Genomic DNA, 17,874 nt, shown 5'->3' with positions numbered 1-17,874 from the left:
CGAGTGTCGATATTGGCGGGAAGCTCCTTTCATCTAAGCCGATATTTAAAATTGCACCCTAATTAGTGATTCCCAATTTTATTTTTTGCCAGCAAACATCTATGCATTGCTGTAACTTTATTTTTTTTCTCCCGAGGACATCCCTTCCTACTCCTAAACTCTTAAGTGATGTAATTGATGACAGAACCAGGTTTTGCATCCATAATAAATACATTAAAATAAAATGCACGTAAGACGATTTGCACCTTCTTCCATGCAAATATTTCTAAAACAATGTAAACTTTAAAGCATACAAACAAGACTTTGGCACTGAAATTGGTTCACCAGTTACCGCAACAAGAAAACAGACACATTGTTTCACATATGCATGTCTCATTTATTATCCTCCCAGTTTAAGAACCTTATTCTCTGTGCTCATCCAAGCAAGTCCTTGGTAAATTTTTGTCAAGCACACAAATCCAGATGAAAGCTGAGAACATCTAAACTTTGTTCTGGACTTTGTGCTTTGGGGAGGTGGTGATGTTGCAATGAACCACTTGAGGGGGAGGAAGTGAAAGGACACTCCATACAGTAAGAGTACATGAGTGTATTGGAGCTTTAAGGGTATAGGATCCTAACAATAGCAAGTCTCTCACTCTTTACACCAGTGGTCTTTGGCCCTTTTGGTTTTCATTCTGACCATCTGGTCACCAGAAGATGTCAGAAGGGATTTAAAGACCAGGATCAAGAGTGAGGACCAGTGCTGATAACTGCTGCTCGATACCACAAAAGTCAACTGAGACAAGCTTATACAGTAAGTTCAGTTTAAATGCTACCCCATCCTCTGTGTTTACTATACATTCATTATTTATTTCCTTATATTCCAGTACTCAAAAGAAACACTCCTAATAAACTGATTTTGTAATTTCTTTTAACATTGTGTGATTGTGTTACTCCGGGTGATTATTCAGCAACATTTTTGAGTGCCAGTTCCCAATCAGTGATGCATTGGCATTACACATCAGGGCAAATGAAATAAGGCAAAAAAAAAAAAAAATAGAATAAAATAAAACCAAATCATGCCATACAAACAGGTGTAAATAAAGCAGTGCTTGTTCACAAGGCAGTGTCTCCCATCCCAAAATGTCTGAATTTCCAAACTCAGTGCACTTTCCTCACTATGTAAAACACCCTCCACGAACAGTGCAAACATCCATTCCATGCTGAATATAAGTTCGTCTAGAAATAACATTCGAGGAGGGTGTCCTACGCCCAGCATCAAAATCAATCCACACCTCGCTACCGCGGTCTTCAAATGGGCCAGATGTTTAAAAAGCTGCTTGTCACCTCATCAACTTTGCCTTGCAAGCTGCATGGTCATGACACAGATTCCTTCAGACTTTACATTTATATTTCCAGTTTCAAATAATAAAGCAAGCAAAGTCACAGTTGCAACATTAGGATACATGTCCACTCAGAAGCCACCGGTGAAGGTAAAAAGAGAAAACATCTTTGGAAAGCAGTACAGATTGTTTCAGGGAGACAAAACATGATATTATGGAAAAGGATGCACATAACTGCAAGGCTCAATTTAAAAAAAAAAAAAAAAAAAAAAAAAAAAGTGGAAGTTGATTATTGCAAACACAGAACAGTACTTTTTTTTTTTTTTTTTAAATATAATTTTATCCCTCGAGAGAGGTCTGTGAATGTGTTTTGTGTGCAGACTGAAACTGCCCTGAGTGGAAGGCACTGTATACTGAAGCAAGGTCATGATGTTTTCATCACATTAAACCAGGTCCATATACTTTACATTGACCCAAAGCAGGTCACAAAACATGAGGTTTGCATTCAACTACGCAAAGACAGGAAGGTGATTGCTCAGTCTCTGTTCCCAAAGTTGCAATTCACACTGTACAGGGGTGCCAGTCTTCCATTATAATATTAATAAAGAACATGTCAGTGAGAAGTAAGCTTGAAGTGGTTATATGAACATGGTCAGTAGTATTGAGAAAACCAGCACTGTAAAGTGAAAGTAGCAGCCAGGTTTTTATATGAAGAACAGACAGATGCAATTTTTTTTAGTGGTAGCTCTCTGTGTTGCAGCAGCAGAAGGGAACCATAAGCATCTGGTTAGTAAAGCTACAGTACACTGTTTGCCCTGTGAACCCCATACAATGCAAAAGAGCTGAGCTGATATTGGCTCAGGCTGGTCAATGAGGACTACTCAAGTGGCACAACATGTCAGCATTGGTATAGCATAATATTAAAGAAACCTTAAATTTTGTTAAGTGCAGCAAAGCGCATACAATTTCAGTGTTATCCAAGAAGAACAAGACATTGACACTGTCAGTCAAATTAGATCAACTGTTAATCTGACAAAATATATATGTATATATAAAAGCACACATCCTAGAAGTGGCAGAGTAAATTTGTTTGAAATCTAATCATTTAAATAGGCAATGGTACGGTTAATTAAAGACTGTGGAACATGGAAAAAAAAAAAAAACAAGTCCAAAATCAAAGATAGAAATGTGCACATTAAAGAAATTCTAGTTACATATATCTCTATTAAATTTAAAAAGTAAACAACCATTTGCCTACTTCATTTAAAATTGTTTGAAGGCCGCAGAATATTTTCCCTTCACTTTCATAGATGGTTTGTTTAGAAAAAAAAATGTGCAAGAGGTAATGCAAGAGTGGGTTCTGCAAATGTGAAACAGATATACACTTAACATACAGAATGCATTGGCTAATCTCTTAACCAACCAGTTGGCCTGAATAATTGTAATCTCCACTTCTCACCCTGAAACCAGACAGATCCACATTTAAATACCTAGACCGGCCCCATACGAAAGAAAACAAAGACAAACGACCTTCCTCCCAGTGAGACGCACCTGTTTAAGCCTGCAAAGCCTAGTAAGGTTTCCCCTTAAAATGGAGATCAGACTAAGACAAGAATACACACAGTGGGACACCACTTGCACATGCCTTTCACTTTGAGGACTGGCACTTCTTTTGTCTGTATTTGCCTATCTTTGATTGCTTCAGATGCCCACCTCTCAAGGTGTGTCACATATTTGTGTCTCTTACACATGTGTCTATGTGGCCTGTGAGCCACGAGCGTCCCCGTCAGGACTGAGGGCAGCTGGTCGACCTGGAGCTAAAACGCTGGCAGAGACCATTGGCAGGCGAGCACCTTCACTCACTAAGTTCTCATATTCGCTACTGTCCTCATCATCATCGTCGTCATCATCATCATCATCTTCATCGTCTTCCTGCCCTGCAGCTTGTCTGTCTAATGAGTCAGAGCTCGATCCGTCACCATTGCCAAGATACGGAGTGCTGGGAGTGGTAACGGGATTTGAACTTGCACTGAGGCCCAGGCCCAGGCCCAGCCCGAGGCCAAGACCCAAGCCCATTCCAATAGGCCCAGGGGTAGGGTGTCCTGGGGAGCCCACAGCTTGTGGCCGGGGTAACAGAGCAGCACTAGTAGGTGGGGAAGAAGAGGGCAGCAGAGAGTCATCTTGGGACATGAGGTCAGTGTAAGATGGTGGGTTAGGTGAGGTACTGGGCCGCTCTGGGGCAGAGGGTGTGGGGAAAGGTATCCTGGACAGTAGGGAAGCCTCAGAAGGTTCTGTGTTCTCCTCTGGAGTGGAATGGGAGTCTGCATTTTGGGCTTCACGGAGCCCTGCAGAAAAGAAAGAAAGATGTAACTGTTAAAAACACACAAGGTAAAATGTCTTATACACATATATGCATATGAACTGTTGACTGATCTCATATTTAAGAAGGCCTAAGGAAAAGAGAGGAGTTGAGAAAAATCGAAACACTATGAATGCGTAGCTTATTATTTTCTGTGTTACTGCTTGCTAAGCCCCTTAAGACGAAAGCATGTTACAGTTTCTGCATCCACAAGAATGCTACAGTTCGCTTACATGCCACGTGGCATAGAAAATGTCAGCGGACTGTCTGCGGCCATGTCTGCAACCAAGTAGAATTCCCAATTTGTGGTTCTAAAATTTAAACCAGCACATATTTGGAATATTAATATCATAATTCCAATCTATAGAATCCAAATCAGGTACGTACTTCTCTCCTCTTCTGCAGTCTTGCGTTTCCTGAGAGCAATTTGTTGTTTGAGTTTGTTCACATCCTCTTGAATTTTCTCTCTAACACGCTCACTTTGTTCTACCTCGCCACACACAGCCTAAAAAGAAGGCAAACAAATAAATCAAACAAATAAAAACTCATACAACATAGAAAAAAATAATCCAAACAATTACACATGTTTTAGGAAAAACAGCAGCAGCTATTCAACTGACCTGTAGTTTATCTTGTAGTGCACTGTAGACTTGGAATATTGTTCGGATATCCTTCATGACACCATCTTTGTCAAAGAATTCAGCCCTACAGACATAGTTACCAAAAGAGACTTTAAACACATCTTTCAAGAAACAAGCAATAATACACAGCACAAACCTAAACAGTTTATCCATCAAGATCATAGATAAATGGTGGTTAAATTGTGGATAACTTCTATAGCAAAGTTAAACCGTAGCTATCTCACTGGCTCAACAGAAGGTGAAGAGACAGGCCTGACTAAACTTCCTGCAACACAGACAACACTCTTCTAGAGCAGAAACAGAGGGTCTAAGTTTAGATACAAAGACAGAAATAAGAGAAGAAGCATGTGCAGGCTGTCACATACCAGCTTTGCACTGCAGTCAGTTACCAACAAATGCATGCTGATGCTATTTGCAAAAAATGTCAAGAGTAAACTTTGTCTAGCACACACGCACAGTAGCTGTACAGGATACTGGAGCCACATACGTGCACATGCACACACAAACACATGATATCCCTACCAGCAGAACATCTCATCAAACAGAAGAGTCTAAGAAAGGGAAGCAACTCTGACTGCTAAGCTAAACGACACACACATAGGTTGTGTAGTTGCACATTAGCTCCATTCTTGTTGAGAGAAATGGCTGCATAAACCTTTTTGGGGCCTCAAGAAATGATAGTTAATGGTGACATAGAATGAACAGTTAAACAAAACAAAATTTTGGAAATTCAGACCTTACCCATGCTCTTTAATGACCTTGGCATAGTTGAGTGAGGTGTTGGGCACTGAGGAGACTTTGTATTCCTGCTGGCTCGTGTTGCCAAGGTTTGGGATTGTAAGTGTAATCCTCTGGTTGTACCTACTGAGTGGATATGACCAGTTAGTACTTTTAAACCATGAAAAACCTCTTCAGAAAGCATATTATAACCACTATGTTACTGCATTATACTTTAAGGACTTTGTACTTTTAATAAATTTGTCATTTAAACATTTTTCAAAAATCCATTAAGCACCAATTTGTCATTAATATTTGAATAAATTGTCTTTTAATAGCCTGAGTTAAGGTATCTTCTGATACGAATTCCCCTGTGTGCTGGTTACACGCTGTTATTACCTGCGATTAGGTCTGAAGAGCACATACTCCAGTGCGTGAGTGGAGCTGTTGGCAGTGGAGATGAAGCTAAAAAGAAGGAAGACGAGGTCGGGCACACCAAGCAGCTGGGTCAGCTGTTTATGGATGATCTGTTCCCTGAACGACATCTGCTGCTGTGTGTTCCTTCTGAACCGGTACCAACCAATAACATTCTGAACAATCACAGAAACAACGCTTTTAAAATGTGTTCAATCCAATAAGCTCTCTCTAAGCCCTGTTTAGGATAAAGTACAAAGTACGTGGGGTGGGTGGGTGATCAAAACACAGTATAGTGTCTCTGCAAAAAGAGAAACATCTAAATCAATTTGAAACTTTTATATCCTTTGTGAAAGGGTTCAGTAAGGAAGTGTAATGTTATTAATCTCCATACAATAATAATTTTGTGTCATATCTCAAGTTAAAGAGTCAAAATGAAATCTTTTGGTTCATTTTTGACATGTACCACCCAATGTCACTTTTATTTAATTATTTTGCAATCAATCGCTAACTAGTTGGCAATCAGTATTTTTAAAAAATGGGATTACTTTCAGCGTAGCTTTGGCATCAATGTAACAAGACATGTCAGTAAATCAGGCCTCTTAAAAAAAGTTCACTTACTTTCCGTCTATCTTTAAGAATGCTGTTGAGAGTTTCTTCATTGACTTTACCTGCGTAGTCATAAAAGCTGATGAGAGAGGGGAAGAAACAGGTTTTAAATGAATTCATCATGTTTAAACTCCTCCTCTGATTTAACCTACTATTTCTCAGTCTTGTCAGATGGGGCCATCTACTGTCCAACGGCAAATTAATACAGCATGTGTCAAAATGGATTTAGATGTAATCACCTAAACTGTCAATACCACAAGCTCCTCTGTACATACTGTTTATGTTGAAGGAAGAAGAAAAAAAATATTTTGAGACTGAACAAGCTTTTTCTATGCATTAGACAGTAACAGTTCATCCACCTACCTTACCTTGTTAAACATGTGTTACAACAAAGTTTTACTACTCAGTCAAGTTTTCCTAAACCCCTTAAGACCCAAATTGTTGTGGTACAATGTTTGCCTCCCTAAATAACTGCACTCCTCTATTAAAATAAATAATCAGCACATTAGACTATGTACTACACAGTGACAACTGAATGAAAGAAGTTTAGAATTACAAAGTTTATATCTTACCTAAACAACTGTGCACAAGGATCATGGTGATGGATTTCTAGTGAAAATAAACAGTGACAAGATGTTTAAGTTATAAGTCATCATGTATGCAAATCTTTATTAGTGTGATACAAACTTAAGGTAACGTGTAGACCTACAATTTAAATATGTAACAAAACAACAACGAGATGTCATTCACACTGGTGTCTTTATAAAATTCAACAAGACGTGTAACTTATACAGACCAAAATAAAAAGAAGAAAAAAATAAAAGGACTGTTGGGCCCTATAAACAGCAAATATGATCTTGCAAAGCAGAAATGCTTCTTACTGATTATATCACACTTTCTATTACAAAACACTTCAATAAGAGATCATAAGCAAAAAAAAAAATATTTGCAATTCTGTGACTAAAGGAAGCAGAACCACAAGGATATATAATAAGCAATAAAAAAATAAATAAATAAATAAAAATCACTGGCATTTCCAGAGATACTGTAGTATGAATAGAAGGTCAGGAACTAGTGAATCTAAGCAGTCCACACAAAAATAAAATTAAGAAAAATCTTTAACTTAATACTGAATCTTGTGACACTCCTGTGTGACAAGTTGTAATGTTTTGCTTTTCCCCAAACTCCTTAAAAGTTCCATGTTCAAGCAGGGATTATGTGATGTAAATGGAGATATTTTTATATTACATTTATCACTGAATAAATAATAAAGTTCTCCTTTTATTTGAGTCAGCAAACGTTAACATCTGTCTGTATACACCTGCAGTCTCAAGAAATTTCTCAGTAACCCATGGCAGTGTGACAGAGCTAGCATACACATACAAAAACCCCAACCTCAAAGCAGGTAAATGGAAATACTAATAAGGAACTTTAATCTGTGTAGTTCCCCCTGATGTGTCAACATGTCATCCATGTAAAGCATCTTTAAAATTGTGATCTGTGAGCTTCTCACCTCTATCCGGTGTTAATCATTTGTCACAAGATGTCACAAAAGTTGTGTTTAGTCTGTTTCAGGGCTTACCTACTACCTGTAGCAGTTCAGCACTGCTGATCTGTGTGTCACTGATGCTCACAGTCTCTTCTTGCCTTACATCTCCTAACAGGAAGCCCTCCTGTGTAAAGAAATTTTCACAACGCTGTGGTTAAGACACCGGTGTAATCAATTTCCTAATTAATTAGCTGTTAAAGCATGGGTTTGCTTTTCTCTACCTAACAGAATAAATGGAAGCATTTGAACAATGAACTGTTACTGTTAGACTAAACAAAATATTTTTCACTGAAAAAACAAAAAATGATGAGTCAGCCTGTGACTTACTGAGTAATAAATACCAGACACGATGTGAAATAAAGATCAGATTGGTTATTCTGACCAGATATTTTATTGGTAATACTCTTTCCACTAAAGATGCACCGGTCTTTGCTTACATTGGTAAATAGACTGTAGTAGAAAAAAAATAAGACTTATTAAGGGATTATATATAAAATAAAGAAAAAACTCGTTTTGCAAGTATGACTGTGTTATTGTACCTACTCTGTGTTCTACATTATAATCAATACAGTCCTTTTTGGCCGTTTATAGGACTGTTATATTATTATAGCTGATGCAATTTCTGCTACCCTCTTGGCCAAAGGTCTCTTGAAGAAAAAAAAGAAGACATTTTGAATCAGACTTTTTGCCTGGATAAATAAAGGGTATATAAAAGTTACTTTAACAAAAACTGACTGCAGCTTCTACCTTATGACAGGAATGTTCTTTCTGCCTCAAAATGACTTGATATCATTTGTGATGTGTTTAATATATGTTTGACAGTTTATCAGCACGGTGCGGCCTGGGACCGGCCAGCCAGCCTCACATATGACTGATTGCGAGCTGGTCCATTTCATGCATGTGCAACATGTGTACAGTAGTTGCATGCACACTCACAGCTACATGCTGACATGTTAACATGGGAGTGAGCGAAGACATAGTTTGCAAAAGCAAACCACAGGAAGATGACCATGAAACCCTTCGCAACAACAAACGTAATCAGGTTTCACGCAGATAAACATGCACATTTTAAAGAAACTAACAAAGATAAAGTTATCCATAGCTCTGAGCCAGCAGGCTTGGTATGCGCAATAAAAGCAGTTATGAAAATTATAAAGGCAGTGTGAAAAGAAACAAGGACTGATGCCCTGTTATCTGGTGAGGTTATAAAAAGTACCTGACAGTTGTTTTGTTACATAATTTGCTGCAACTTGTTTTCAGTTAATTATTTTTACCTCTTTCCAGTAGAAGAGCACTTTATCTTAATTTGTTTAAGTCAGAGAAGATCTGGTAACTTACTGCGGTTTGGCAGAAGTTGTAAACAAGTCAATTTAGTTATATAGCACATTTTGAAACAACAGAAGTTGACCCGAAGTGCTTTACAGTCACATTCAAGCCAGGTCTCACAAACCCAATTACAAACACAGAACTCACATAAAACAATATAATAAAAATAATAATTGAAAAAGAAGTCAGAAAATAAGATTAAAAACAACTAAATTCTAACAATATCAAAACAGTCAATAGAACGCATTTACTGTGAGTTTGACAAGACCATGAGGGACCACAGGTTTGATTAAAACCAACTGAAAACAGGTCTTCGGAGCCGATTTAAAATTGTTGAACAGCTTCTTTTGTGAGGCCAGACTATTTCAGAGCCTAGGGCCAATAACCGCAAAGGCCCGGTCGCCTTTAGTTTTTAAGCAAGAAGAGGGCGCGATGTTGACTTCGGTGACCTGGAGGCAAAACGTCATTAGAAACACCTGTGATTACCTACTACATGTCAAAATGTCTGCCGTGAAATAGGTCCACTGCAATTTAAACACCCCCCTTTTAACCTGTAATGTTAAAGAACAAATCTAGTTTTTGTTCCTGTGTGAACATTTGGTCGTGTCAGCTGGTAAACAATCAGCTCTTTCTGCCTATGCCAGGAATGCAGGCAGACTTGCAGCCAGTCAAGCTGAAACTGTCCACCTGCTCAGGGAGACTTCTGAAGGAGGAAAACGGATGTTTGCGCGTCGGCAGCTCAGTTCTTTCACATATTAGATTTAAAGCATTCCTCATCGACTATGTTTTTCCGATGTTCTTCAAAGAAAGAAAGAAATCTATGCATGCCAGTCGTTTAATTAAACAACACTGATTTAAGAGTAGAAATCAGCGATTTGGCTATGCTAATCCAGCAATGCGGAAACAACAGACAAAAAGCTGTTTGTGTTGCCTAGTTTGTTAATTTATTGCATTTTCTCGCTTTTTGGTGACACAGAAAGGTCCTGTAAGATAGAACGTCGACATGATTGTAAATGTTAGAAGCACTGATACACGGAAGTCACTTGACTTGGTAGCTTAGCTAGCATGCTAAACAGTACGGTGTATTTCCTGGAATCTAAACTTTCCCAACAGAATTGCCTACATCGACATAACAGGTGCTCTTTTATAGGTAAAGCTATGAATAGATATGTTACAGCTGTGCCGCTGTAATGCATGACATCACCTTAAGATTTCTATTCCCGTGTTCATGTTGCCCAAACTAAATAATCTGACTAAATCATACTTGCCGGTAAATAGACGGAACCAATACTAGCTAGCCAGCAACAGGATGATGACACTGGGAAAAAAACAAAAAACAATAACACAAACTAACGGCGCCGGTGAGCGAGCAAACACATCGTCGAGCTACGCACTCTCCGGCAACCGCAGCACAACAATATGTAAGCACAATTTAAAACACTTACATGATCCGAGTTGCTGTTGGCGCTGTGATAACACACAGAACTAAAAGTATAACCTGAAATGGATGCCGCCATGATGGAAACATCCCTATCAATCCCGGTGACCCCTGCGGTTGGAAGTACGCCGTTTTGACGCAAAGTCTTATGGGAACTGTAGGAGGCGTCCTGACAGTCAACCCAAGCATGGAAGACGCCGGAGAGAGCACGCGTGGTTGTGGAAATATCTCCGATTCAGAGGAAGACCGATGCTCAGAAAATGATTTTGGGACGTCCAAACTCGGAACGAAAGAATAGTGAGTGTTCGTAACGTTAATTTATGATGGTGGATGTCTTGTGTCTGGCTGCACAGTTAGCTAGCGGATACAACTCTCAAAGTCATTTTACACATTTTGTTCACTTTGCTATAAAACAAATTCAGCTTAGAGCCAGCAAATCTAGCAAACAGTTGAATTATTATTAGCCATAAACTACGCGCAGTTAACGGCTGATTAAACGAATGATATAAGTAGAAACGTGTGACAATTAAACCATTAAATTACCATCTTTTGGTTCGTTAGAGTAGATAAATGCATTAAATGTAAGCTTTTTAGCTTCACGCTGTTGATTTATTTTCTACGTTACCTGTGTCATTTGTTTTGACCTAACAGCGTGTTATGCGTGTGCCAAAGCGTTAACAAATGATCACTGCCTGTCATTTTCTGCAGCTGGGATGATGCGTATCAAAAAGAGCTTGACACATTCAAAGACATTGGAGATGTTGGCGAGATATGGTAATAATGCAGTACTGGCATGCTGCAGTGGTCATGGCTATCATTATTTCTCAAGACAAAATGTGATGACTTGTTTTTACCTGCATGTGTGTTTCTTCTTGGAAGGTTTGGTGAGGAAAGCATGAGCCGTGTGCTGCGATGGATGGGTAAAGCAAAGATCCCAGAAAGTGCTGCCATTCTTGATATTGGCACTGGAAATGGAGCTTTCTTAGTTGAATTGGTAGGGATAAAATGAAAACAATGGCACTTTATATGTGTTCTTACGAAGTCTATTCAACAATAAATTGCATCTTTTACCTTTTATCCACTGTACTGGATACTGCCTGAGTGTGGCCCATGAAAATGTTCTCAGGTTTTCAAAATATGTGGTTTATCACAGTTATTTCATGATTTAACTTCCAACCTAACTGTAATTTGTGTTTTTGTTTTGACCTGGGAGAAATAGAGACTTTTGCAAGTGCGGATTGACTCTTATCCACAAATATTAAACCAAAAATCTACAACTAGGCTCACATAATGTGTATTTCCCATTGCCATGGGAACATGGTGCTCCTGGTACTGCTCTAATAAGAAATCTCTGGTCATTTTTGTCATTACTGCACTTCCTCTGAAGTATTTTTACAAGCAGCCAACTCAGTGTCCCGCTTTTGCAAGTACATGCTGGGCCAGATCACATAAATGGTCTAGGTTATGCTTTTACAGTTATATTAGTAAGGACAAACTGTATTTTTGAAACTAAAAGGTTTGTGTGGATTTAGCTTAAATGTCACCATTTTCACCCTTTCACCCACAGTTTGTGGCGTCAAGTTCTATCGTGATGTGCTTGTTAATAAACAACTTTAAATATTCCTGCAACTGTTCATAAATCTTTTTCTTTGTTTGCCCCCCCCCCCCCCCCCCCCCCCCCCACAGGCTAAAAACGGATACAAGAATCTGACGGGTATAGATTATTCTGCAGCATCTGTAGAATTGGCGAGAAGTGTTCTTCAGGCAGAAGACCTGACGGATGTCACTGTAAAGGCAGGTTTAGTCATGTTTGTCCTTTAAAACGTAACATTTTCAGTTAATTTAAATGTGAAAGGAAGAGGATGCATTATATTCAAGTTCATAATGCATCCTCTTGAACAGTTGTGCAATTGTTCAATAATACCAGACACTCTTTATAACAAATCATCCTTTGATACAAAATGAATCCCCTCCCAAGTGCCAATAATGTGATATAGTTTTCAGCATACAGTGAGCCAATCTGGGCCTGGGAAGGTTGGAGGAAACTTTCTTGTGTTTACTATGTGGGAGAGTTGGATAGGAAAAAGGCCTTGAATGTGGTGGAAGTCTGCCAACCTCATACCCCAAATGACTTGGCAGGCTTTAACACACACATCTTCTATCATATACTTGCAAGAAAAACAAGTTATGAATGCTGGCTGGTTTTGAGGGTTGTAATGAGTGACTTTTCCACTCCTGCGTGCATCATACAGTTGCATATATGTTATATGCGTTTCACACCCATGATGGTTTGCACTTTGCTTGGGCCGAAAGGCTGCCATTGAAGTAAATATTGACCTTAGCTGGACAGGGGAGGGCTCAGTGGTTGTATGTGAGAGAGAAATGGTATGTTGGCATCCGAGTCATTTCTACAGTACTGCCAAAATAAGTTGTATGAATGTGCTTGTCGCTCAGAGGTCATTCTTAAAACTATGTCAAACCCTCTTCTCAGTTTCCATTAGTCACTGTCTACTGCTGCTTTGACACTTTCACCTTCCCACATTCCTTCAGGAGCTTCCCAGTTTTTACAGACTCTCACTCAAGTCAGTTGTAGCAGTGTATAGCTATACCTGTCCTCGGGGAATCACTCTTGATCCTCCTTCATAAATCTAATATGTGTTGCGAGTATGTAGCTCTAGAGCTCACCCCAGAAATCTGGTGTTCAGCCATCTGTCCAGATGAAGGGGTCCTTTCACTAGTGGTATGGTGGGCCAGAAACATCAACAAAATGAAGTGCTGTCATGTCAACAGTTGGAATTTAGTTTTAAAGTGAATCAGTGGAGTATAACACACTTCATCTTGGTGTGTGCTGAAAGATTTCTTCTCCTGGTAACTGTACAGCTTAGAATAATTAAGGCTAAACATTAGGCACCACATTTCTCTAAGGCTGATCAATAACCTTTACCTTCTCACTTTTTTTATTATTATTATTATTGTTTTAGGAGATGGACTTCTTAAGATGTCAAGAGGAGTTAAAAGGTTTCGACGTCTGCATCGACAAAGGAACATTTGATGCAATAAGCTTAAACCCAGACAACACCAATGAGGGCAAAAGACTGTATGTCCAAGCCCTGAAAGATGTTCTTAAAGATAAGAGAGCAACTGCGTGACAGATTCAGCGAAGGTGAGAAGAAATGCTCAAATGAATTATTGTTAGCCATGGGCTGATTTATCATGCCTGGGCAAAAGTGTCACATCAGTTTTGTGTTGGCTGAATGTTCAAAGAGAGGGTGATGAAGACCAGAAAGCCTTTAAAAATATATACACTTTATTAGGTACGCCTGTTGAATGGAGATATCTAATGAGCCAATAGCAGTTCAGTGCAATTAGGCATGTGGACACGGTTAAGACGATCTGCTGAAATTCAGCTGATCAGAGTGGAGAAGAGAGGGGATTTAAATGACGTGTTGATGTCAGAGATCAGAGGAGAATGGCCAGACTACTTTGAGTTGATAGGAAGGCAACAGTAACTCAAATAACCACTCGCTACAACCGAGATTTGCAGAAGAGCATCTCTGAATGAACAACACATTAAGCCTTGAAGCAGATGGACTACAACAGCAGACGACTTGTCAGCTAAGAACAGGAAACTGTGGCTTCGATTTGCACGGGGCTCACCAAAATTGAACAATAGAAGATTGGAAAAATGTTGCCTGGTTATCTGAATCTCAATTTCTGCTGCAACATTTTGCAATTTGCAGCAACCGCATAGTGCTGAGAGGTGTTTGCATGAGAGGGTATGTAGTTTTCCAACAACTGCTGTGAATCTGATTGACAGGTTATTAATTACAGGTTATTAAAAGTGAACTTGACCTTTGATCACTCATTTAAATATGTAATTAATGATTATATTAATTAATTCCTTATTCAGTTTTGACTCTACCCTGATATTGCTTAAATAGTTGCCAGTTTATTATTTCCAGGCTGCCCTGTTCTTTTATTAATTATTTTTTTATGGTGTTGCTAAAAGCCAGTACATTGGTCATGGTAAATGTGAAAATTATAAATGGACCTTTGGTATTTTGTGCTGAGAATGCACATGCTTCAGGGACTTAAGCAGGTACTTCTTTATTGTATGAAACTAATGTAAATGATGAGAAAATAGAAGCATAATGTGGGTTTTAATATAATAAGTTTTTGACCTCTTGTGGGCTCTTCTTCTTAATGAACAAGGCCTAACATTGTTTAAGGTAAGGCAGTGAATTATTTCACTGTCCTACAGTTGACTTACCGCATATCAAAGTTTTGCTACAGTCGATCTAGAAAGAGAAAACCTCCAGCTAATAAACATGGATCTTAACAAAAGTAGATGTAAATCATGTAAAAACCTGCTTGGCAAATTTTGTATGTGGAAGGAAATGCATTAAATTCATTTCCTTGACTTACAGGACACACACAGTGGGTTTTGTGAGTAACAATTTTTGTGTTTAAGAAAACTCCTCAGGGACTTTATGTTTACTGAGGTGTAAATAGGTTGAAGCTTTGTCAAAACATGTTGATCATTTGGGTGTGCATCAGTGTGATTTAGAGTTGTCTCTCTGATTTGGAACAGCTTTATATTTGGGCGTTTTGTTGTCTTTTTTTGTTGTCAGGTTGGTAACCTCGAGGCAAAGCGTCCTGTTAAATCAGCGTTTCAGCCAGCTTCCATCAGTTGTCTCATTGTAATCACTCTGAAGAGCCTGCAGGGGGCCAGAGGGTCTTGAAATTGAATAACATGTCTCTGCAGAACATAATGTGGATTTTCCTCAATGAAAAGAGGGTGTTCGTTAACATTTAGACGTGGTTGGCTGGCATCACTTAAGTTGCACTTACAGTGCTCCTAATCCATCCCTACCTAATGGTTGAGCAGTGCCCACTTGGGTTGAGGAAGGCCCACTCCTGTTCTGGAGAGCCCCCTACTTTTTGAGATCTCATCTTTCACACTGACAGCCTGTTTTTACTAGCCCCCAGGAAGCATCACAGATGGTGGATGGATCTTCACTCAGTTCTGCTCCTAAGCCTTTTTATTTTATTATCATTTTTTTTTTAAGTAATATAGCCATAGACCACTGCAAAAGCTTCTGGCCATCTGCTAGTTTGCGCAACGTACATTTCTTAAGTTGCACTTTTTCTTTGTGTTGCTTCACAGGATTTGAGTTTGTACAAGAGTTGCCTACACCCACGTTCCAATTTGGAGGCAAGACAGGCAGCAGTGTGGCAGCACTCATCTTCAAAAGAGTACATTGATTCACATGTGAGAGAAGATTGTCCTTGTTTTGACCTGCAGCCATTATCTGTTTAGGAAGTCTTTGTATCTTTGCACTTTATCTTTGCACAAGCTTTTTTTTTTTTTTAATATTGTGTAATGAAACAAATTTGCCTCAACTGAGTGGGATTTTTTTTTCTTGAAATAAACCAATTTGTTTTCTTGTTTTGCATAATTTTTGCTTTCAATTTATTTACTGAACACAGTAATTAGAGGTTTGTTTCTATGAAAAGATTCTGATATATACGCACATATAAAAAATACTAACAGTTGGTTGTACTTTCATAATTGTTGAAATGCATAATGTTAACTGGTTTAATGGGTCGGTACACAGCATATACACTATTAGGTTCATATTAAAGATTTTCACCAAAGAGGACTGGTTAACTGTAATGTAGTTTCGCATAACATGTGGCATCCAAAGCCTTTCTTTTTGTGCCACCTTTTTTTCATCCAGTCACAAATATTTGATGGAAATATAGCTTCCCCAAAGCTGATTGTGGCAGAAAGGCAGCCAGACAATAAGTCAGTCTTTGATTTGATTAGTGATCATAGGCTTATGGCTAAAATACATTCTGTCATCCTAGATGATCTCTGCAGTAGCTTGTACTGAATGTTTTCCCCTATTTCATAAATCATCTTTTTACCTTTTAAAATTGCTTTGCAGTGACCCTGTTATGAGTCCTGACACACAGAAAACAAGTGTTGAGGCCTACAAGGTTCTTAATTACACTCATCTTTCATACTGTGCAAAGATGCCCCTGCCTAATTGGCTAAACTGGAAGCAAGCAGCACTTGGGGTCCTGGGTACTGTGATTGAGAACCTCTAGCATAATGAATAAGCAAGAGGCCATGGCTTCTGTGGGAGGGACGCTTGTCTACTATTTCCTTTCTCAATGGCATCATTAATAACTGCCAAGCCCTGGATCCTAATTGCAGGCTGGGACAGTGGCCCAATGGGAGCTGTCGATGTTGAGGCATGCTGTTGAGTAAACACATGCAAGCTTTATAAGAATTACTGCCTGGAAATTTACAAGGCTGTGGATATCCTGCTTGGATGTGCATGTTGTGCCCACATTTGAAACTCTCACAGATTTTCTCATGTAGTTAAATGTGCTCCATTGACCTTCAGCTCAGTTAAATAGCCTCTCCTTTATCAACATTCAGTCTGTCTTTTTAAAAAGTCTTGTTAGGCAGCTCTTATGAGTCATAAGAGTTTAATATCTGCTTGAATGAATGCACATGGGTGCATTTCAAAGAAACAGTGCAGTGCAGTTCTGCTTGGTGGATGCTTAAAACTTATGAAAAGCGTTAATTATTGGTGGATTCATGAAGATGTTAATATGGAAAAATATATTTGCTCCTGTACACTTCTGACAAAGTAGACAGTTACATATATATGTTATTTATTTATTTATTTTTTGAACATGGATAATTGGTAACTAAATCGCCAAGTTAAATTCTCTTAAAGGTATTTAATTTCCAGCCACCCCACCATGAAGTAAAATTAGACAAGAAACTGAGGGACTTGCTGGGTTGAACTGAGCTGCAGTCTGCAGCAGATTTACCACCATCAGCGCTTTCACTGCCTTTGGGTTGGCACACGGTTGAAGCTACACTTTTATTCCATTCATAATGTTAACCTATAAGGTTTTAGACTCTGTGCCATAGCCCACTGGCTGCACTACCAGCACGAATACCATGCTTTCATTTCGACTTCTCAAGTGTGATACTGCAAATATTTATGTTTTTTCACTGCATCTCCCTGGAAACACGTTTGAAGGTCTCCTGATAGGATTTTTGTGGATTGATTGAATTACTTCAGCATGTAGCGGTGAACTTTCCAAGGCAAGAGGTGGGCGAACAAGTATTTTAAACTTTTTCACATCGAGTAATGACTACCATCGGTGCACCGGAGCTCAGTAAGGCTTTAATTAACGATTATAAACTTTATTTACTCATAGCTCACCTTAATACGAGGCAAGATGTATCATTGTTCTAGGCAAAGCGAGCGGCAGCATGGTAGCAACTTTTAGGTGAGTAGTTACTTGTTTTGAGATGTCAACAGTTATTTTTCTATTCAACATCAATGAAATAAGCTACATAGTAATAAAAAGGAGCATGAGTATTGTAAATACCTGAGGGCGGACCGCACTGGAGCATACCAACTGGAAAAGGGTGGGGGTGCTGGTTGTAAAGAAAACTTCGCCCTGTG

The 17,874-nt window shown here is 38.9% G+C and overlaps 2 protein-coding genes across 3 annotated transcripts; one reads left to right on the top strand and one right to left on the bottom strand.

Annotated features, from left to right (window-relative positions):
- Positions 1–1,576: 1,576 nt before the first annotated feature.
- abraxas2 (abraxas 2, BRISC complex subunit) lies at positions 1,577–10,650 on the bottom strand. 2 transcript variants are annotated; one of them, XM_030748499.1, is made up of 9 exons: positions 10,383–10,650; positions 7,645–7,735; positions 6,635–6,671; positions 6,075–6,141; positions 5,439–5,629; positions 5,064–5,183; positions 4,302–4,386; positions 4,069–4,186; positions 1,577–3,667 (listed from the first exon to the last, which is right to left on the bottom strand). In XM_030748499.1, exons 1-9 carry the CDS (start codon positions 10,452–10,454, stop codon positions 3,078–3,080), a joined length of 1,371 nt encoding a protein of 456 aa, XP_030604359.1. In that variant the 5' UTR covers positions 10,455–10,650; the 3' UTR covers positions 1,577–3,077. The 2 variants fall into 2 exon arrangements, with proteins under 2 accessions (XP_030604359.1, XP_030604358.1); XM_030748498.1 differs by having other exon boundaries at positions 5,064–5,186; positions 10,383–10,649.
- On the top strand, positions 10,192–15,803 carry eef1akmt2 (EEF1A lysine methyltransferase 2). The gene is given in 7 exon segments (XM_030748501.1): positions 10,192–10,672; positions 11,084–11,149; positions 11,255–11,369; positions 12,062–12,169; positions 13,357–13,508; positions 13,510–13,538; positions 15,543–15,803. Coding segments are annotated over 7 exon segments (717 nt in total). The 5' UTR covers positions 10,192–10,523; the 3' UTR covers positions 15,641–15,803.
- The last annotated feature ends 2,071 nt before the right edge of the window (positions 15,804–17,874 follow it).

The sequence above is a fragment of the Archocentrus centrarchus genome, chromosome 15 (assembly GCF_007364275.1).
Source record: "Archocentrus centrarchus isolate MPI-CPG fArcCen1 chromosome 15, fArcCen1, whole genome shotgun sequence".
NCBI lineage: Eukaryota > Metazoa > Chordata > Actinopteri > Cichliformes > Cichlidae > Archocentrus > Archocentrus centrarchus.
Note: the sequence above shows the minus strand (reverse complement) of the source record. Positions and strands in the feature narration are given on the sequence as shown.

Excerpts from the sequence above, each read along its gene's own strand:
- abraxas2 (XM_030748498.1), bottom strand. The coding sequence starts at position 10,454 with ATGGCGGCATCCATTTCAGGTTATACTTTTAGTTCTGTGTGTTATCAC. Across the intron at positions 6,672-7,644 it reads TGAACTGCTACAGGTAGTAG|AAATCCATCACCATGATCCT; the intron begins GTAAGCCCTGAA and ends TATTTTCACTAG. Across the intron at positions 5,630-6,074 it reads TTCTTAAAGATAGACGGAAA|AATGTTATTGGTTGGTACCG; the intron begins GTAAGTGAACTT and ends GTGATTGTTCAG.